At 44.8% G+C, this 21,804-nt stretch overlaps 2 protein-coding genes across 4 annotated transcripts; both read right to left on the bottom strand.

Annotated features, from left to right (window-relative positions):
• Positions 1–3,474: 3,474 nt before the first annotated feature.
• On the bottom strand, positions 3,475–6,257 carry hsd3b1 (hydroxy-delta-5-steroid dehydrogenase, 3 beta- and steroid delta-isomerase 1). The gene is made up of 3 exons (XM_030343306.1): positions 5,787–6,257; positions 5,179–5,343; positions 3,475–4,686 (listed from the first exon to the last, which is right to left on the bottom strand). Exons 1-3 carry the CDS (start codon positions 5,935–5,937, stop codon positions 3,878–3,880), a joined length of 1,125 nt encoding a protein of 374 aa, XP_030199166.1. The 5' UTR covers positions 5,938–6,257; the 3' UTR covers positions 3,475–3,877.
• A 1,199-nt stretch (positions 6,258–7,456) lies between these two features.
• si:rp71-68n21.9 (kelch-like protein 9) lies at positions 7,457–21,292 on the bottom strand. Of its 3 annotated transcripts, none has more exons than XM_030343304.1 (12): positions 20,916–21,292; positions 20,752–20,831; positions 18,035–18,088; positions 16,388–16,545; positions 15,984–16,162; positions 15,316–15,448; positions 14,321–14,517; positions 13,481–13,556; positions 12,372–12,965; positions 11,863–12,042; positions 10,728–10,841; positions 7,457–8,941 (listed from the first exon to the last, which is right to left on the bottom strand). In XM_030343304.1, exons 3-12 carry the CDS (start codon positions 18,037–18,039, stop codon positions 8,445–8,447), a joined length of 2,133 nt encoding a protein of 710 aa, XP_030199164.1. In that variant the 5' UTR covers positions 18,040–18,088; positions 20,752–20,831; positions 20,916–21,292; the 3' UTR covers positions 7,457–8,444. The 3 variants fall into 3 exon arrangements, with proteins under 3 accessions (XP_030199164.1, XP_030199165.1, XP_030199163.1); XM_030343305.1 differs by having other exon boundaries at positions 21,030–21,292; XM_030343303.1 differs by having other exon boundaries at positions 20,752–21,292.
• Between the last annotated feature and the right edge of the window lie 512 nt (positions 21,293–21,804).

The following is a 21,804-nucleotide window of genomic DNA, read 5'->3' as shown; positions in this document are numbered from 1 at the left end:
ACCTCTACCATGACTACCCTCTCCTGATCCACCACCACCTTAAGGCAACTTCAGCTGCCTCATTGGCAATTTTTTTGTGGCCCTTCAATTGCTTGCTGTTGTGATTCCCAGAATGGTGAATGCCCTACAGGAGGGCTGGCCAGCAAGCCCTCTGCTCCCTACTTCGATCGGCTCACCGCTCGCCACCCATTCGAGCGGCACCGCTCCCCCACCTCGACGTACGAGATGGGGGACGAGAGCCTCACCTCAGTGCGATGACAGTCTTCTGCTGTTGATAGCAGACCGGAGGACGAGGTCCTGGAAGTTGCTGTTGGCTTCTGAACAGCTCTGATGTAAGCGAGAGTTTCTTCGCTGGGCGGACGCGCTTGCAGTGGTGGACTCCGCTGCAGAGGATGTCGGCAATGACCTCGAGGACTTAGTCATGACGCCAACAGTAGGGCTCCTCCCAAAGGGCTTTCGAGCTCAGGATATGCTCCAGTGTTTGGCACCGAGTGCATGCTGGGAACTCGACCTTCCCTCAGATGTGTCATACAGAGTCTAGAATCTATCTAGATCAAGAACTTGATGCGGTGGGGCTCTGCTTTCCAAAGCAAGGCCCATGACACATTTCTCTCCACCGCTTGCTCCCATCTTGTTCAGGCTTAGTGCTGCCGCGTTACAACCATCTGGCTGGCTGGCTCCTCACTGACTCGCACCTCCTCCTGGATCACGGCCCTCCTGTCCTTCCCCTTCGCCTTGTCGTAGCCTGGTTTTGTGCTTCTACCAAGGCAAGCCCGTCCGCACGTCATTAACTTGCCTACCGGTGTCTAAGCCGAGACTCTGCGATCCTCGACGATCTCTGCCACTTCCACACTTGTATTTAAATGTAAATATAGGGCATTTAGCAGACGCATTTGTCCAAAGCGACTTACAACAATTCATCCACACTTACCTGTTGTGACCGGGAAGCCAACCTAGGGGAGCATTGGTTTGCTCAACTCCCGATATTGCAAGACCTCCCTTTTTTTTGCTCACCAAGTTTACTTTTGGGATGTTGGGATACATTGAATAAACATTTTCTTTGATGACTTCCCTTGGATAGTACACCAGATTGCCTTGCAGGGGAAGGGTTTCCTCAGAGAGTATCCCAGACCGGAGCTACCTCTCCCCCCGCTTCTTGCAGCCGACCCCCAGCAGAACCAGCTCTGTTGCCCCCCTGCTGGCTCAGCTGTTGGAGGTTATTCTCTAGCATGGTATCGCCAGATGAATCAGTGAATTACAGTGGTGCTAGTTGTACATCTATGCATCTCTCCAGATGCACCCCAACAGCAGGGCATCCAGAGCGTCTGGGCCAGCAGTACTTCCCTTCCGATGCCTTGCTCCAGAGATGACTCACCTGTCATAGACCCTAACATCTGGGAGACTAGATTAGATAAAGAGATACACTGCAATACAAGTTGGGGTAATTTGGCTAAATGTCTTTTTTATTGAAGTTAATAAATACACACTTGGTTTTAAATAGTTATGTGCAGAACACGTTGTATATATGCAATACAAAAAAAATCCAACTCTCCTTTGTTGTGGTTATGACAGATTCCAGTGTTTCCCCTAGGATGGAGTTGCAGCAGCGGAGGTGAAATGTTATGTTTTTCGCGTGCAATTTTTTTTGTGTGCTCGCAAAGCGCACCCTGCCGGGAGGTTTCTATGTGTCTGCTGGCAACATACATACAGTACATTTGTGCCCAGTAATGAGCAGGGGAAATAAGGAGAGATTAAACATATTACAAATATAATCTTTAAAACCATTATTTACATTTATTTAACAAAAAATATTTTATGTCAACAACCATTAAATACATTAAAATCCCATAACCCAAATACTACAACAATCGAAAAGGTCTGTGCCTCAAACCAATGCATCTTCCCACTCCCTCCCCTCTCCCCATCACAAAGGTTGTAGTAGGAGCATAAATAGACCATGCCTCTATTGAACAAGTTTTGGGGCTCTAGAGTCAATAATGGCAACGCTACTGAAAATGTTGCTAAAAAAATGAATATTGACATTTTTGCAAAAAATAAATTTCTTAAAAATAAGTAGAGATATATTTTTCAAAACATAAGGTTGCAGTAAGACCATAAAGAGCCCATGCATATGGAAAACCTTTTAGGGATCTAGAGTCAATAATGGCAACGCTATTGAAATTGTTCCTAAATAAAAAATCTTAAAAAATATGAGATATATTTTTCAAAACCAAAGGTTGTAGTAGGACGATGAAGAGGCCATGCCTCTATGGAACACGTTTTGGGGCTCTAGAGTCAATAATGGCGACGCTATTGAAATTTTACCATTGTGGTCGTTTTCAGTTTTGCACTTTGCAGACGGTCCCCAATTTCGCGGCTGAAAGCCGACTGCTCGTAGAAGCCAATGCATTTCACCGTTCGCTAAAGACGGCTCGTTTGGATGAAAACAATGTTGTAGCTGGTTCCCTGGGTTACTACACTCAATTGTGTCGCAACGATGTTTCACTGATGATCTATTGAACCGCAAACTCCGAATCTGCGGAAGTTCCTCCGTTAATATGAAGCTCTCCTCTCCTCTTGTTAAAAAAAAGAAACTCAGCAGCGGCGGTCATATTTCAGCGGTCTAGGTGCATATAGGGGGAACACTGGATTCAGAACTGCTTGTAGTGGAATAGCCTTCCTTATGTGTGTAAGAAAATGTATACATCTTAGAAGCATGTGTGTGTGTGTGTGTGTGTGTGTGTGTGTGTGTGTGTGTGTGTGTGTGTGTGTGTGTGTGTGTGTGTGTGTGTGTGTGTGTGTGTGTGTGTGTGTGTGTGTGTGTGTGTGTGTGTGTGCGTGCGTGCGTGCGTGCGTGCGTGCGTGCGTGCGTGCGTGCGTGTGTGTGTGTGTGCGTGTGGCACACTAGCAGTACTAGTTTTCCTGAACTGTTGTTTCTTTGGTTACCTGTTCAGTCTCTCATGTGTTGGCAGCGATGGTCCAGGATGACCAACAGGGGTCGCCGCTAACACAGCCGATCGACCAGCCACAGGCTACCGCCATATGTCTCTCAGTAAGATAAACCATTATCAACATCCTCATCCTTTATTGACCGCAGTCAATTGAAATTGTTCCTGTTAAAATTGATTGCTTGGCTCAAGATAATATAAGACATATATTACAGAGCACTATGTCACTTTTTATACTACAGCTATTTATTCCGTTAAAATCCATCCAAGGAAGCAAATTCATCTAATTTGTTCTAATGTTCAGCAGTCAATGGCGGCAGGGAAAGCCAGGTTGATAGGTAATGTGAAAAGCCTGTGCACATGATGAGTCATCTTGTGAGACGTTGACCTTTGCGTACCTTCAACTGTCTTTCTTTGAAAATGTGTGGAGGTGCTTCCAGCCTTCAGCTGTTTTTTAACCCATAGGTGGCAGCAAACTCCCAGAAGTTACCGTATCTCAAGACGCATAAAGAATTGTGCAAGGAGAAACAATTTTATGCATTTTTAATAGCTTGAATTCAAACAGTGAAACAAATACATTTTTGACATGTAGAATAAAGACATAGCCCATATTCATGATTGAGTGTGAATTCATTAATAACTTCTTTCTAAAATTGCAATCATACTTTAACCTTTGTTTGCTTAAATATGTCCACTATGTGTGGCACAGTGTGCAAATTAATTTACTATCGCACTCCTTACAGTCTCTGGAAGGCTGGCTTCCTCTCCTGTGTTCCTTCCCAGTGTTTCTTCTCTTGGGGTTGGGGAGCCCTTTAGCGGGCTCCAAGATAGGGGGGTGCCGTATAACCTTTGAAGCGCTTTGAGACTGAAGCGGTGGCTTGTCTTGACCATCATCCAGGATCCCTCTATTATTGACCACATGTGAGGAGCTACTTGGCCCTGAGCCGCTCCCTCTCCTTGGGCAGCTGGTCGGCCAGCCATTCCACGGTGTGTGTGCGGGCCTCCTCCCAGGTGTACCTGGGGGCGTATCCCAGGTCTCTCTTGGCCTTCTGGTAGCCGAAGCTGAACGGCGTGTTGAGCATCACCAGCAGCTGCCGGTTGAGGGGCGGGGCGATGTGCTTAAAGGGCTGCAGACAGAACCTCAGCACCTCCAGCAGGAAGCAAAACACATGCAGCAGCCACAATGGCTGCATGTGCTTCTCCTGGATGCGGAAGCCAAGCGGCGCCATCACCGCGTGGTTGAAGTCGCAGTAGCTGACGGGGGGCGTGTCATCGGAGACGTAGTAGACGTTGCCCGCAACGACGGCGCGCCGGTCCACATCGCGGAGGCTGCGCGCCGCCTGGAGGTGGGCGAGCGCGGCGTTGCCCACGTACACGGGGTTGACCCGGGCCTCGCGCGCCGAGGTGCGGTACAGCACGTCGCGGTTGGCGATGCCGTCGGCCATGTGTCCCAGCAAGAAGCGGCAGCCCTCGCCGTAGATGTACATGGGCCGGAGTGCGACGGTGGCCAGGCGGCCGCCGTTCTGCAGACGCTCGCCGTTGGCCTCCAGGCTCCGGCGCTCCGCCTCCTTCTTGGTCCGGCTGTAGGCGAACTTGAGGGTGGAGGCGTCGGCCGTGTCTTCGTCGCCGTTAATGACGGGGTCCCCGGCGGGGTTGGGTCCCGCCACCTCGATGCTACTGGTGTAGACGAAGGAGACGACGTTCTCCCGTACGCACGCCTCCAACAGGAGCTGGGTGCCTAGGAACACATCATCGACTATTATCTCTTGGTTATTGATTATTTAATATATATAGATTATTGGTTATTACCTATATATTTTTGTTATTACCTATTGGTTATCTTTTGGTTAGTATCCTTTGGAGGGGGGGGGGGGGGCATTTGCTCATTGCGTGACCTAAATACAACGCCAAGTGGGCACTGGGAGCAGTGTGAGGATCCTACCACTAGCGGTGCCCCCGCACCGCGGCCCAAAGTAAATACAAATAAAAATAATAATTGAACACCGGCCCTCGCGGGCCAAAAGTCAGACTGCCCTACAGGGAATTGTCCAGGTCCTCCCCCGATTAGCCACTCCGGGCCTGAAAAGGGCCCATTGCTATCATTTCTTTGACACAGGAAGTCAGTGTGTGCCCCTGTCAGAAATGGAATGGAATCCAGTTCTGAATTGCGTCAGTTATCTGCGACTATCAGGCCCAAAGAAAGCCTTGAGCGGTTGATACGCTGCAGTACCTTTAACGTTGACGGTGTACAGCTCGCTGTAGTCCAGCGCCCCGATGACATCGATGAGCGATGCAATGTGGAAGACCACGGACACGCCCCGGCACGCCCGGCACAGGAAGTCACTGTCCCTGATGTCCCCCTCGAGCACACTTAGTCGGGTCTCACCCCGGGCCTCTGGGGACACAGACAGTTGAAACACAGTCACCACAGGCAATACGGCTTGGTTGGCAGAGATAGAGCTCAACCAAATACTGAGGATTAATAGATGATGAAGATCAATATTGAACATGGTTTTACTGAAAATGCAGATTAACTTGACAGTGGATATATGAGGATAATGCCAACAAACAAACAATAAATGAAAAAACATGCTTATTACCTAATGCTTGCCTCTGATTTAACTACGATTTATTGACAACATAAAAAAGCACCTTGTACTTCCTGTCATTGTTTAACATCCTTATGTAGACAAGATATTTAAGGAATTAGCTAACCAGCATCTATGTCTCTTTCCTGTTCACATCTAAGGGATTTGAAATGCCATAGGTCTTTCCTCCATCTAGAACTATGGCTATGAGCTGGTTTCCAATTCACATTTAATTTAAAAAATGTCATACCCTCCAGAGACTGTATGAGTTGAGGCTGGATGTGCTGGTCAAGCAGACGGATCTCCGCTAGCTTCTCCTCCTCCAGCAGCAGCTTGACCAGCCTCCGTCCCAAAAACCCCCCTGCCCCAGTCACCAGACACACGTCCCCACTCAGAGACATCCCTGGCCCGCACGCGCTGAGTATGACCCTGGACGAGTGTACCCACAAACGTAGTGTTTGCGAACCGTGCACCTGGAATCAGAACCCTGGCTGTGGTCCCCCTCTTTCCTTGTCTCCCTGATCTCCTTTTGTCTCCTCGTCGGTCGTCCAGCCTTTGCAGCTCAGTGTATCTTTCCCAGGACTGACAGCTTTGAGATGGGTGAAAGAGTTCCTCTGTCTCTGTACCGCTGCTGGGATCCCTCCTGCTGCTGCTAAACAAGCCAAGGAGTGCTTCTGGGACCTCTGTCCGCTCCCGTTGTGGCCTGGTCCTTTTATTCATCTCTGTCCCAGAGTGAGGATGGAGGACAGTCCCTCTGTCCCCCTGTGGTGGAGGAATTTGTTGCAGTCTAGAGCCAAACACTCTGAGCGCACCGCTTGTGTATGTTTTGTATCTACCAAGGACATCCCGGGCCAGATACGTTGTCTGGGTGTACAGATCATTCAGACAATGGGCTCATTAGAAGGATAGCAATGACATATGGGAGAGACTGTCAACTTTAACTTTATTAAAGCTTCAGTAAATCTCTGCTGAGAAAGCCAGTCCAGTGATGACTATGTTTACAATTAAGCAGATGCAGATACTTTAGGAATTTCAGATAAATGCCTTATTGGGCATTCAACTTGTGAAATTGACATCTGATATTCAATAACAAGAACATTTGAAGCTTTTCAGAAATGCAAGCTTCATAAAAAAGTGCTTGACTACATTGTTTCTGTTAAAGGCTGTAAAGAACAGTTTCAAGGTGATGGGTTATCTGACAGAGAACAAGGTTTCCCTCCTTCTAGTGATTAAAAGCAACCATCATGGCTGGTCAAATAGTGATTAATAGTAGGAGGGGTTGTTAAAATGTGTAGTGGAGTCTAGTTTAATTTACTGATACAATACAAACACTTCCAAAATAATGTAAGGTGTACAATACAGGAGTATCACTGGCACTGGATCAGTATGGCTGTGTTGACGGTGACTTCTGCCACAAGACAGTAGGGATCCAAGGACGTGTTTTCGGTCGGATCCCTGCTTTGTTTATAGACCTTGGCCTGGCAGACGTCCGTATCTCGCCTCTCTCTTCCTCTTATCACCCCACTGAAGGATGAGGAACCAAGGCCACAGCAACATCATTATCTTACATCAGCGGCTGGTCTAGTGATGCAAGTCAGGCTGGTTGATTTGCAATACAGGGGAGGTTGGGGGGAGGTTGGGGGGAGTGGCCATGTCTGCAAGTATGCTAGACAATTTAAGCAATGGGCCTGATACAGAAGTCAGGGAAATGGTGGCAGTATAAGACTTAATATGCATGGTTATATTGCGTCTGATGGTGCAAGGGGGAATCAGATTAAAGTGTTTGGAAATAACTAGGAATAAAGTAAAGAAGGTTGTAAAAAAGAAGGTTTAAAAAAAAACTTTTGATATTTGGATACATTTTTCCACGGCACATTATGATGATGAAATGTTTAACAAGATAGATAGGTAGATCTGCTGTTTAATGTAATGCAACTTTTATTAATATCTCTACATTATCAACCAGACAACTGTTAGAAAGAAAAAACAAATCATTGCTTCTAACTACACTTACAGTTAAGCTATGACTTACATTAAGCTGAAACAAATACCCTTGCTTATTGACGAGTCCACTGTAAAAATGTCTTGCTGGTTTCAGAGTAACAACCTATGTCAACTAAGAATTTAACTATTCTTCTCTTCACATCAAAACGTTTTTTGTAACACTAAATGTTAAAAGCATAGAATAATTTTAACAAATTGCCCTTGAAAGCATAATAAAATATAATTTATAAAATTCATAAGTCATGTCAGTATATCTGACAACATACATATTAAAACTCAAGAGTTGATTCACCACCCCAGAATAATTTAGCATGTTAATAATATTAGCTGTTAATGTAGCTTCCGGCAGGCATAACCAACCCAAACTCTGCCAATGGCAGAATGGATCTTTACAGCATTATAACAGAATGAAAAGTTATCAAGAATATATTTAAAATATTCTTATTTTGCTACGGTAAAAAAGCAAAATAATGTATTAAAAATATTTGTAAATGATATAGTAAAAAAATTATAACATTGTGGGTTTTGTTATTTATATTTATTGATTCAATCTTGTTTGGTGTGTGATCCAAAACACTCAAGGTCCTTTTACACTGAACGCATTTTTTTTTCTTTCTTTTTCTCGCATGTTCGTGTCATTTAGTAATTATGCGCCTGATGTAAAAGGACCTTAAGACAGGAGCTCTCTCTAGATAGTTGATATCTTTGAAATCTGAATTTGGTGGGGTCTGATGTTTTCAATCAGGAATGGCAATCCCATTCCGTTAGACATAACAATATCCTGTTGGGTGTCGGCTCTTTCTGGGTTTTTCTGTCAAAGTCCTTGTAATCTCTTTGTGGAAGCAGTTTGATAACAGAGCCACGGTCGCCCCCCTCCTCTGGCTCTGAGACGTACCCCCCTCGGTCAGCTCTTGGCGGTGGGCAGCGGGCAGTCCTGTATCCGCGCCTCGTCCACGCAGTCCTCTGGCACGTGCACCCTCATGGTGCACGCCCTTATCCCCCCGAGGGGCTCCAGCACGTTGAACACCCTGTCCCACGCGTCCTGCTCGGGGTCGTAGCACTGCACGATGTCCACCATGCAGCGGCTGTTCCAGGAGTACCCCCCCACCACGTAGACCCTCCCCTCGAACAAGGTGACCCCCACGTCGCTCTGGCCCCGGGGCATGGGGGCCACTGCCGTCCACTGGTCCGCCGCGGGGCTGTAGAACTCGCAGCTCAGCACGTCGTCGTAGTCGCTGGTGGAGCCGAAGTGGTTGCCCCCCATGACGTAGAGGCGGTCCCCCACCGCGCACATGCAGTGCAGCCCCCGCAGCTCCATCATGTCGGCGCGGCGCGTCCAGGCGTCAGCCGCCGGGTCGTAGCTCCACAGCTGCTTCTGGAAGGTGTCCCTGGTGATGCCGCCTGGGGATGGGGGAGGGGGGGGGCACGTGGAGGGTTAGGCCGAGGAGGAGCATGGTGATCAGAGTTGGCCCGGGAGCGGCCCAGACGAACAGGGCTCTGACTAGACCAATAACAAACATCTGCTATCTGCTATGATATATATGGAGATAATTAATCCACAAACTAGGACAGTGTTAAATTAAATTGTTGTGTTGCATTGTGTAGTTCAAAACACAAGTGTTTACCATTTTTAGTAAGCTTGACAAGTCATATTCAGCTGGTGGCCCATCTAATGTGTGACGCTATAATTCTAAAGTTAAGATTAATATAATAATTCCTAAAATAGATAATTGAAACAGCGGATTGCATAGTCCATTGATTGTGTGTGTGTGTGTGTGTGTGTGTGTGTGTGTGTGTGTGTGTGTGTGTGTGTGTGTGTGTGTGTGTGTGTGTGTGTCCCTCCGTCCGTGTGTGTGTGTGTGTTACTGTGTGTGTGTGTTACTGTGTGTGTGTGTTTGTGCATGTGTTATCAATATGCACACCCAAGGCCATTAGAATGGTGGCCTCTGGTGTAATAATGCAGCGGTCCCTGTCTCTGGTGATCTACTTTAAACAAATCCTGGTCGTGTGTCCAAGCTTCCCCTCTTTTTGGGTTCTTTCTTCAAGATAGCAGGGCTCTTCTGGTGCCATGTGTTGTTGTATCTTGCTGGATTAGGTCATGTGTTTGTTTTGTTCATGACCCTTTTCTCAAGGTTTTTTTCACGTTTAGAAGCGGAAACCCAGATATCAGTCTGACTCAGTCTCTCGGTTCATCGCTCAGGTCTTTGTACTGCTCAGAGATGCAGTTGCATGTGGCGTAAACAGGAAGGAAGTGGGCTGAAATGTGTGGCCGATAGACAAGCACAAAACTTCACGCACCTGCTCCCATCGAGCTTCTGCCTCTTGATGCCAGAGCACTCCTAAGCCCTTTTATTCACAAGCTGCTCTATATAAACGATTAAATCTTCATACACCATGACCTGGAGTCACACAGGGACTTTGGTGACCATTTGAATTAATACAAAGTTGCTTTGATATTCATGTATCTTATGTTTCCAAAATTCTGGGTGCAATGAGGAGGTTTACAGTTGAACAGTCAATTCTACTCAACATATTATTGTTGTTGTTTCAAGACCACCCTAAGGATGTCAAACAATGGGGAAATTAAAACAAGACGTTGTTTATATCTATTTAGTCTTTTTCCTTTTCGCCTTACAGGGACCTTAAATAAAAACAATAGTGGCTACATTAAATGGAAGGTCTCGGTTCTCTGTAGTGTTTCCACTGCATGCAGTTTGGTGCGTGACACAGTCAGGACCTGTGGCTTAAGACCGCCATGCGCTTCACACGGCCAGGCCCTTCAGACAGCACCAGGCCATTCAGACCCACTTTAACCACAGCCTTCGCTACTTCCTGTATCTCACTTCTGTTCTCACAGCCTGTCACTCTAACCTCCCATGCAGGGTTGCTAGTAAACCGATCCCGGGGTTAGCCACAGCACAGACCAGAGGCACTGAGTCCTGTGTTGGACCCAGAAGGGGTTCCCAACGGCTCATCCAACACGCTACGTCTCTCTGGGTATGGAAACAGAGATTTCTTTATATTTTGCTATTAGCTGCTGCACCATTTTTAAGTTTGTTTACATTATATTATTCTACTACTACACTATACCTTTTATAAGTACAACACAGGGCACTACCTTTGCATTGGTATTAGTTTAGTCTTCACAGTATACTTACATACAAGAGGTGAACTTTTCCTTCATTACCTGAGACATACATGAGGTCACCGTGCACAGATCCAGCGTGTCCGTAGTGAGGTTCAGACATGTGACTCACTAATGTCCAATCATTCCTCTTCAGGTTGTAACACTCCACGCTGTCTGGAAACGGAGGAAGAGATTGAGATGGATTCAGAAAATATCTTTCTGATGGATTAAACATTTGTGATAATCATGATTTTACAACACAAATGACCAAGATAAGGGAAAAGAACAAGGCTTGTCAATCAGTTAATATTGATGTAAAGAGTGTTCTCTGTAACTTAATCCGACACTGAAGTCAGACCTGCAACATCTGTGGCAAGGTACTTGAAACTTGTGCAGAGCAATTCTGGAGCACTACTACACTGTACAGATACCATCTCAAAAAGCTGGCAAGCAAAATCTCTGAGTGAGTCAGGCCCAACTCATGGCCTTGTAAAACCAGCAGGGCCTGAGGATGACGCCATATTAGATTGTTGGATCTGAATTTGTTTTATTTGTTAACTCTGTTTTCTCTGTGGTAGGTTGTTAGAACGAGAAGATTGCTGGTTTGGTCTCTGATCAAACTGCTCCCATAGTGTTGTTTGTTCAAGGTTAGGAGTTAAGCTTTGTTTACCCAAACCCAATGTTTTCTCTTCGGTTTAGATCTTTACCGATCTTTACCTATCATCATGTCACAGCCTCTGTGACATGATGGCTCTGTGTGCACTTGGATTAAATCAATGAGTAAAAATATAAAGAGAATACGTATACAAACATACGTATCATTGATCCACATTTACATCATTTTGTTGTGCTGGATGATGGGCAGTGTGTAACTTTATGGTCAATAAACTTTTGTTATTTACATTTTATTAGCAGATATTAAATGCAGCAGATAAGACCAATTTTCCTTGGGACAATAAAGTCAATTGTATCTTATCTTTTCTGATACATGTATACCAAACAGGTTTCTCAACATCAACTGAAAAGGTGTAGACTTAACCCAGGGCTTACAATGCCTCCCCTTTGTTAGCCCTTTTAATATTATTCAAAGCCTCCAAAATCATTTTAAATCAGTGAAAATGAAAACCAACACATCGACCGTTTGCGTGCTGCAGATGAGAGGTGCATCACAAGGTCAGGTTATAAAGAGCCTCACCGATCTCCCCAGACAGGTTCCTCCCCCCCACGGCGTACAGCTGGCCCTTCAGGGCGCTCAGGTGGAAGAAGGTCCTCTTGGCGTTGAGCGAGGCGATCTGCAGCCAGCGGTCGAAGCGCGGGTCGTAGCGGTACGCGCAGTCCAGCGCCGTCTTCCCCTTGGTGTCGTAGGTGCTCTGGCCTGAGGGGGAGATGGAGGATGGAGGAAATGGGTTAGAGCCGTTGTTGTGTGCGTGCGTGCGGTACAACTATTACTTTTCGCTTACGTTTATATATTTAGCTTCTCAGAGCACTAGGTGGGGGGGGTTCGCTAACAGGTGCAAACATGGTGGAGCGCTTGGCACAGAAGGCGAGGCACTGCACCTGGGAGCAGAATTAGGCATTCGAGTTGCAAGATGAAGGTTTGTGAATGTCCCTATTTGTCCATATCTCCAACAGGGGTGGATGCTCCTAACTCATTACCACTATATGGTAGGTAGTGTAGTAGTGCACAGTGGTTGCTGCTCCTACCTCCCACTATGAAGAGGAAGCCCCCCAGCAGGGCCACCCCATGCTGGTAGCGAGGGACCACCATGGGCTCCAGGGCCCTCCACAACCCGCTCTCCCCGTCGTAGAGCCTCAGCTCGCGGCTGACCACCAGCTGCTGCCGCATCACGCCCCCCAGCGCCAGCAGGTGCGTGGCGTCTGAGCGGATGCGCGTGCGCTCGGTCTGCAGCGTGGGCTGCAGGAAGGGCATCATCTGGTAGTTGCTGGCCTCCAGCAGCAGGCTGACGCACGCCGCGTCGCTGCGCATCAGCGTCTCCTTGCCCGCCGCCAACCCCGCCCCTCCTCCCTCCTCGTCCCCCTCGTCCTCGCACTGGGAGATCTGGATCAGCTGGCCGGGGGTCATGAGGGGGAAGCGGATGTGCCGCATCAGGGTGTAGATGGAGGCCCGGCGGCAGGGCGCGTCGTGGTTGAGCCAGGTGCGGGCGATGCCGTACAGCTCCATCTCTGAGAAGCCCTTCAGGGAGTCACTGGCCAGGGCCTGGGCCATGCCTCGGGCCGACAGCTCCAGGTAGCGGCCGCTCTGCACCAGCTCACACAGGTTCTGGATCACAAACTCACCTGGACGGGAAGGGTTAGGGTTAGGAGTTAGTTAGTTCAGGCGGGGGATTTGTTGGTTCTGGGTTTGAAGCTGTCCGTGTGAAGCTTTCCTTTGAAATGTACCACCATTCTTTTACATGTATATTTTTCCTCCCCATATTTTTCGAAATAGTATAGATATTTTGTGTATAGATGTACCGTCCAACTACAAACGTCCCCCTTTTTCATTTCCGAAATCAGGTAACGTTACCCTACCGGCTTCTTAATGAGATGTATCTGAATTCACTGTAAGGAGCTTTGGATAACAGCGTCCGCCTAATGACCATATAGTGAAATAGTACAAATAAAACGCTTCGCGGCGCATATTATTATTATTTTTTAACTGCTCGTGGCGGCCCCCACGCGTCATCGAGGAATGGCACCCCGGTTTGCCCGTGCCTAAAACCGCCACTGTACAGTCTGGAGAGAAGTCCAAACATTCATGAGTTAATGCAGATACTATTTGAGTAAGGTAAAGAGGTAATATAAAAACACACCTATGTTCTCCTGCACATCCTCCAGCAGCAGATCAACTGCCACACGCTCCACCTCCACACAGTTATCCACCGTGATCTGACGCACACACACACACACACACACACACACACACACACACACACACACACACACACACACACACACACACACACACACACACACACACACACACACACACACACACACACACACACACACACACGCACACGCGCGCACACACACACACACACACACACACATGAATCATTCACTTATCCATCATCCATAGGGCCGGTTGTATTAGCATCCATAGGCCCTTTTCACCTACCGTCTGTCTAGTTTCTAAACACATTAAATCCCCCACCCAGCTGGCATTCAGAATCAAGAGGTACCCAGATGGCTAGTAGGTGAATACGGCTCTGACATTTTTTAAGTTTCACCTTGTAGGATTTCAGAAATGTTGAAACTGCTGTGAAATTTGGAAATAATAATAGTAATTTAATTTAGCACCTTTCAAGGGCCCAAAGGGCTCTATACACTTAGCAGAATGCTACAAACAGGAACAGAAAATAATGAGAGCACAGGATGTCCAAAAATGTAGTTCTAGCGGGCTGCCACACTGAGGGCTTTGTTCCATAAATTCTGCATGCTGGGGTGGAGGGAGAATGGATATCTAGTGTTACACTAGCACAGTAATACTATTAAACAATATGGCATATCATTGTGTGTTGTATTGTATGCTTTGATTGTTCTCAGTCTCATGTTCAGCCTCTGGTCATTTATCCAAAGTGTCTTGTGCTTGTGTGTGCCTGTGATGTAGATGTGCGCTACGATCAGAGTGGCAGTGACCTGGGCCTCACCTCGCTGCTCAGCAGCTGATTGCAGAAGCCCAACACGGGCATGACCTGAAGGAAGTTGGCCGCCTCCAGAGTGTCCTGCAGGTTGGCCATGTTGAGGTTGACCCTGGAGGTGTAGATGAAGTCTATGACGTTCTTCAGACCGGCCCTGGTCACGCCATGGAGCTTGATCTCCTCCATCTCCTGCTCCCGCATGCCTCCTGGTTCACAGCCGAAGGAAGAAACAAAGCAGAGTTTAAAGGGAGCCTTGACTCTAGCGCATCCATCAGGTAGGACATGTTACATCATTTGTTCATTTGAATATTCATAAACTGGCATTGCCATATCAATTTATGTATCTTGTATTATGCACCTATTCACAATCAGTACATTATTTGCATCAAATAGAATAGTTAAATATGAAATATATATATATATATATATATATATATATATATATATATATAAACAGGCTACACGTCTCCAGCCTAAAGTGATGAATGGGTTGTCTGTAGTCTAATCGCATTATAAATATAATTGTTCTCAGTTCCTCAGAGACACTTAGGAAGAACCAGACAGAGTGAGAGACTTGTACCAGTCACTCACTATTGAGATGTGGTACTGTTCTCTGGCTTTGTGATAAGGACGGGTCACTGTTGAAAGAAATGCAGATCACATGACAAATATATGTCCACACTTCCTCTTTCCCTCACAGACACAGGCAGAGACAGTCTCAGTGGGGACTGGGGGTGGGGGTGAAGATGTAGCCCTGTGGGCGCCTGTGTCCTCTATCCAGCTCATATAAAGATGTAGGGCTAGCTTGTTTTCCTGTGTATTCTTGTAGTTAATATAAGCTTGTAGTAATGTGTGTATTTGGGTAGCTGTTAGAAAATCTAAATGTGATGCCGACTGGGTTTGTGGTAGTTCATTAGTACTGTGTTCTTTGATGTGGATCTGTGTAACTCTGTGCATCTGCAGTACTGTGTGTCTGGAGGTGTGGACAATAGCGGTTGTCTCACCGGTGAACATGGCTTTGAAGTAGTCGCTGGCGGAGGCCATGATGACCCGGTGAACAGGGAAGGTCTCGCTGGCGTCGCCGGCAACCAGGATGACATCACACAGGGTTGTGTCGCCGCGGAAACAATCCAAACCCTTTGACAGAGACAGCTGTCAAAGGGTATCCGCCATGTATCTCTCTCCCATCTTTCTATCATTAACCTGTCCAACTCATGCCATCAATATCTATCTATCTATCTATCTATCTATCTATCTATCTATCTATCTATCTATCTATCTATCTATCTATCTATCTATCTATCCATCTATCCATCTATCCATCTATCCATCTATCTACCTATCTATCTATCTATCTATCTATCTATCTATCTATCTATCTATCTATCTATCTATCTATCTATCTATCTATCTATCCATCTATCCATCTATCCATCTATCCATCTATCCATCTATCTATCTATCTATCTATCTATCTATCTATCTATCTATCTATCTATCTATCTATCTATCTATCTATCTATCCATCTATCCATCTATCCATCCATCCATCTACCCATCTATATATCCATCTATGTATCCATCCATTCTTCCATTGATTAGTTTATCAATCCATCCAGTCATCCATTTATCTTTCCATCCCTGTACAGTACATTGTGTGCTTCCACTGTACCTGCAGGAGGTTTTCACCATGCTTGTTGCTGGTAAACAACTTTGACAGAGGCCTTGGTGGAAGCCTGGGCTTTGGTTTAGAAGTTGACTGCTTGGGTGGCCTCTCAGCAAGAGCAGAGGCCTGAGGTTTAGGGGCTAGTGCCGGCTTGGGTCCTGGGCTCGGAGGAGCGGGCCTTTCAGCTGGGAGATCAGAAAGACATGTAGTCAAGTTATTTATTCATTTCATGATGTTGGAATAGTCTAAAAAAATTATAATGCTGCATGACCTAGTTTCAAAGAGTACAAAGTAGCCATGGGAATCATAAATAGGCCTACAAGGTTCGTAAACATTGTTTTTGTGTTGTATTTGTCAAATTTATTGAGCATATGATGTACCATATACTAAGAGTGTTCAGTAGCTAATACCTTGGGCAGCAGGGGGTCTCGGCGGCGGAGCTGGGGGGTCCTCTGGAGGCGGCCTGGGGGCCTCCCGGGCCTGTCTCTGGGGGTCCCGGGAGTGTCTGCTCCCAAAACGGGACAGTGTCCTGTGGAGCCTGCTGGGTCCACTGTCGTTCCCACCCCCGCTATGAAGGACACGGAGCAGGTCATTCTCCCCTACAGGACTTTATATATATCATCATTTACTATGTTGGGATAACAGCTTTAACAAATGTTACTTGATATGTGCCACAAGTATCAAATAGTCATTCATAGCTAATGTTTGTATTAGTTTTGATTTGTCAGCACATTTAATGGTTTTGTAGATCTTATGCAAGCCATTTTTCCCCGCAGGCCAGTTACAGTTTTTTTTAGTCGCTTTGGTACATTTCTCAGATCAGAATTGAAATTTGCAAAGCAGTAAGTGCATTTCTCAAAACAATGTGTTCAAATAGCAAAACACCATGGATTACCTGCAAAAGCCAGTCTCTTGCTCAAAAGCCTTAGTTAATCTCTCAAAAGTAAATATCTGTTTCAATGAACATGTCAGTGCCATCAGAATGACAAGTCCTTGTGTCATTGTCTACGGATAAGAGAGTCAAATTGCTTAGTCATGTTGTCAATATAACGGTGTACTCTGGAGGGATGTTCTGATGTAAACTATGGCTAAAGTTTTGAAGACATGTGGGATGTGGGAGTGTATGTGGGAGATTGATTGCAAGAGACTGGACAAGATTCACATTTACGCTTTGACTGTTTGTACTGTAATTTGTTGACAGACCATGTCATTGCTAGAAATGTGAACATAGGAAAATCTCCTTAGGGTAAACTGTACATGCATTGCTGTAGGAATTACAGTGCAGTCACCCTACAACTCCTGACGTTCCTGTCTGTTGGGCCACAAATTCTCAGACAATGTAACATTATGTCGTGCTCCAGCTATATATATACTTGCCAGTTCATGGTTCAGGAGATGCACCTTTGAGCTATTCCAGTACGTAAACTGGTTGATCCTTGGTTGATCTAACACTTCTCACATTTCCCTTCTTTAGAGAAAGTCAAGATTCACGTGGTAGCAATTGACCAATTCAGGACAGATTTAGAAAAAAGAACAAAAAAAAGAGTCTAATGCCAGTGTATAGAAATGTATAGAAATATGCTTGACATATTATGACAACTTGTTAAACCATTTTGCTGGTAAAGACTTATGCAATGAACTAATACCTAAATGTTGTGGGGTTGAGACTATTCCATAGAGACCATTACAATACATTTTGATCAACATGACATAAGCAATTGATAATGTAGGAAAGAGCAGATAATTGTACATAATCATGTGCATGGATGTACCAAAGCATTTGCAACGTGTTCAATAATGAGAAACTGTTTTTTTCATGTGCACAAGTGACACACTGATGTGAAGATTGAACAGGTAGTTTTGAGAATTTCAATTCTGATCTGAGAAATGAACCAAAGCGACTGAGAAAAACTGTAACGTAGGCTAGCTTATAGGCTAGGTTGAAGGCTAGCCGATGCGGGCCAGCTGATAAAGGCTACATGCTAGGTAACAGTCTATTTTATAAAGTAGACTAGGTCATATCCCTTTACTTAACCCCCCATCTTATCTTATCTTACCCCATCTGATTGCCATCGTTAGGACGCTGGTTGTTTTCACGCTGTGAAGAATTCCTGAGTGCAGACAAAGAGAAGAGTAAATACAACAGCTATCTGAAGTCAGTCCCATGCAATATTTCCAACATGCTTATCTTGTCAATCCCATAGAAGGGAGTTTGAACGTTTCTAAATACATTTGTCCAGAGGCGTTCGGTTGTAAAACTTCGATCAAGGCGTCCCATGAATGATTTAGTCTCCTTAAAACCCATCGGGTCGGCAGCCAAAGATTTACATTGTAGTATACAATAGTTTGGAGACTTCATCAGAGAATCACGCCTTAATCCAGGTCTTTATGCATTTTATCTCCAAGCTATCCTCTGCTTTTTTTTAAGTGTCATTCTCCGTTGCAAAGACAGTTGATACAATGTGGGATGGTATGGTCTTATCTTTATGACACCTGAAGAGGTATACTATTATCTAGTACAGTGCAATGGTCAAACACACGAACAGCACATCAAAGTTTTTCTTGTTAATCCTGTGAATCCTTTCCCGTAATCTCAGACGGTTGGAGGCCGATGTGGTACGAAATAAGACAAATGAAATCTGTTTCTAGGTCGAAGTTGATGTGGTTGTCTTACAGTAAATAAACAGACAAAAATTTAAAAAAGTACACTTTGAGAAGAACCATGCAACCTTGAGAAAGAAAATAAGATGGATCGATCCCCCCTTTCCAGCAATGGCTAAGAGGGCTACACTGAAGATGTGGGGATGTTTCGCATCTAGATGATGCTCGTAATGAGAACGTGGTGTTTCACCACCTTTCATTCTTCTCATCACTTCCTTTAGACAGCAGTACACAATGTAGACTGTAATCTCAAATGACCGATCATTCACCATACTTTGTAGGGCTGCAGGAAAGCCGAGTGAGTAGGGTCAAAGGTTCTGTGATCAAACCCTGAATGTCTGCAGCCTAACCTTTAGTCATCCGTGAGCAACACGCCCTAACCTCCTACCCTCTCCTCAATGACTTGTCTCTGTGATATAACATGTAGCATGATATATACCAGTCAGACCGTTTATTTGGCGGTGCACGGCCAGGTCCCAGCTAACACCATGTATTTGCTTCTTTCCGCAGTACAGTAGGTCTCCTAGTTATAGACCAGACTAACTTTACAATAAGGGGCAACTGGGTCCAACTCTTGCCTTTCTTTTAATTTACAAACTGTTGTCAGTGCATGCCAGCGGTTAGGTAAGGCCTGGGCGTCTAAGGCTACAGCCCCTAATGTTTTATGAGTAGCTCAAGATCCAAAGAATATAGATATATACATTTAAAAAATAATCATAATATAAATGGATCTATAAACATTATGATAATAATTTAAGCCCTTGAAAATAGTATCATATTGTGAATTAAAAATGCATTTATGTTTTATTTTATTATGTCTTTCATGCAAAAGATCAACCTCACACTACTTCGCACCTACATTTTGTTTGACTGAGAAAATGAATTGAGCACCGATTACAGGGCTTGTCATTGCACTACGATACGATACAAAACAACATTATTAAATCCCCAGACGGCATGAACTGTATCTGAAAATTGTGTGTTGTGGATGCGTTAGTCAAGGATAGTTTTATATTCCAATTAAAGGGGACATATTATGGTGTTTTCCCAACAAGTAAACATAGTATATGAGTTCCAGAAAACTTTTTGAATATTTTTGAAGCTGTTTGCTGCAACTCATATACTATGTTTACTTGCAAATAGCTTTACTGCAAATGAGCTGTTTCCCATTGACCAATAAACTGTCAGTGTGAACCACAGCATAGAGGAGAAGTGATTGTTGCCGTTTGCGGACTACCTGGAGCTCTATATTAATATAATATAATATAATATAATATAATAATAATAATAATAATAATAATAATAATAATATAATATAATATATAGGTATTTATATAATATTATATATAATATCACAGCCAAAAGCTATGTGCGCCTCGGATGATATTCTAAATCATAAAGACTGCGTCTGACGTCTCTGGTACTTCCACAACAAGTAAAGACTCGTAATGGGGGTTATCTCGGCCATGATTGAGAAGAATTGGGGGAAAGGAACTTGGCCCTTGGCAAACTGACAAATTAGACATCTATTTTTGTATGGAATATCTGAAACATCGCCGCCCAGCGCTCGTCCGCTGGTCCACAAAATCTTGGAGAGTGTGCGCCCCCTTCCTACGTAGGAGGAGGCGCCGAAAATTACTCGCTCGTTTGGTAACTGTAGGCAGGGTACTTTCAGAAATGCATATCTCACTCAAGGAATCATGTACAGACTTTTGTCAAAGTTTGTATGTGTGTGGGAGCCCGAGAGACCCAAAACAACACCCCAAATCCCAGGAAAAGAGTTGTTTTCATAATATGTCCCCTTTAACTAATATAGAAAAAAGGCATTCAACTGTTTATCTCTAGTCTGGTACAGTAGCATGTCAATAATAGTTTAATGATAGCAGTTGTGAAGTATTCTGCTTCTACTCAATACTAACACTGACGATGAAAACTGCAACAAATGTTTACATCACAGAATCCTATTAACCTGGAATGTAAACAACAGTTTTTGAGTAACAAAGTTTTCAATAGTTGCTAAGCACTTTGTGATTGCATATCTGGAACGACGCTACATAAATAAATCTCCTTACTTAGTAACATCCATGTTATGAATATGAAGTTATGAACTTACCTGAAGGAAATCCTCTGAAACAGACTGGTCTTGTTTCCCCCCTCCAGCCTGACGTTCAGTCAGTGGCACCGTAGGAACACCTCACAGAGAGAGAGAGCCTTAGTCTGACCTCACACGGGCACCTCAGAGAGAGAGAGAGCCTTAGTCTGACCTCACACGACCACCTCACAGAGAGAGAGAGCCTTAGTCTGACCTCACACGGGCACCTCAGAGAGAGAGAGAGCCTTAGTCTGTCCTCACCCGGGCACCTCAGAGAGAGAGAGCTTTAGCTTCTGTACCTTCTAGAGAGGAAGCCTTCGTTTGTGATCTTGAAAGTCCAACAGAGAGCTTGTCTTGAAAGACTAACCTCAGAGAGCGAGAGCGAGAGAGAGAGCAAGAGAGAGAGAGACCACCATGTTATCTCACATCACCAATTAAGAGAAAAGACATGTAGATTCCAACGAAGTTTGAATATTCTTCTGTATTCAGCTAACCACTCTCTCACTTCCTGTGTCACTTCTCTTTCTCTCTACCACTAACGCTTTCTCACCACCTCTCACTCTTACCCTCACCATCTCTCTACTTCTCTCTCCACTGAAAAAATGCACTTGAAACTTGTAATGCACTTTCATTTGTGTTTTGATGGTTTTGATCATTTCAATTATACATTTCATCGATAATAATATATTGTTTAGCCGTGTTTCATGTAAATTGTTGTTACCTGAGAGGTAAAAACACTAGATTATCTAAATATTACTGGTTGAATTCAAGTAATGGATTTAAAGGATTGTTACCCTCCATGATTTGCTCAATCTATATAATATAATAATAATTACAATAATTTATTGTTTATTAATTAGGATGACTATGAGCTGCGTCCCTGTAGGAGACTGTATATTACTTTCAGTTCAATTGTTTTAAACTGCACTTCAGATCGTCTTTAAACCACAATGTCTCACATGAAGAACAACACCCTTTAATCTGACTTCCCCTCGCTGTTTTTACTTATAAATACCGTTTGTCTCGGACCCTTGGTCATCCGACTTGGTCAGACCGGTCCTCAAGAGCCCCCTA

The sequence above is a fragment of the Gadus morhua genome, chromosome 20 (assembly GCF_902167405.1).
Source record: "Gadus morhua chromosome 20, gadMor3.0, whole genome shotgun sequence".
Taxonomy (NCBI): domain Eukaryota; kingdom Metazoa; phylum Chordata; class Actinopteri; order Gadiformes; family Gadidae; genus Gadus; species Gadus morhua.
The sequence above is the reverse complement of the archived record's forward strand: the minus strand, read 5'-3'. Positions and strand labels throughout refer to the sequence as shown.

Bases quoted from the DNA above. Each gene is read 5' to 3' on its own strand.
- hsd3b1 (XM_030343306.1), bottom strand. From the start codon at position 5,937: ATGTCTCTGAGTGGGGACGTGTGTCTGGTGACTGGGGCAGGGGGGTTT. The intron at 5,344-5,786 runs GTATGACATTTT...CTGTGTCCCCAG, and splicing joins ACTCATACAGTCTCTGGAGG to AGGCCCGGGGTGAGACCCGA. The intron at 4,687-5,178 runs GTACTGCAGCGT...ATGTGTTCCTAG, and splicing joins GTACACCGTCAACGTTAAAG to GCACCCAGCTCCTGTTGGAG.
- si:rp71-68n21.9 (XM_030343303.1), bottom strand. The intron at 14,518-15,315 runs GTGAGACAACCG...GCTGTGAACCAG, and splicing joins CTTCAAAGCCATGTTCACCG to GAGGCATGCGGGAGCAGGAG. The intron at 12,966-13,480 runs GTGTGTTTTTAT...CTTCCCGTCCAG, and splicing joins GGATGTGCAGGAGAACATAG to GTGAGTTTGTGATCCAGAAC.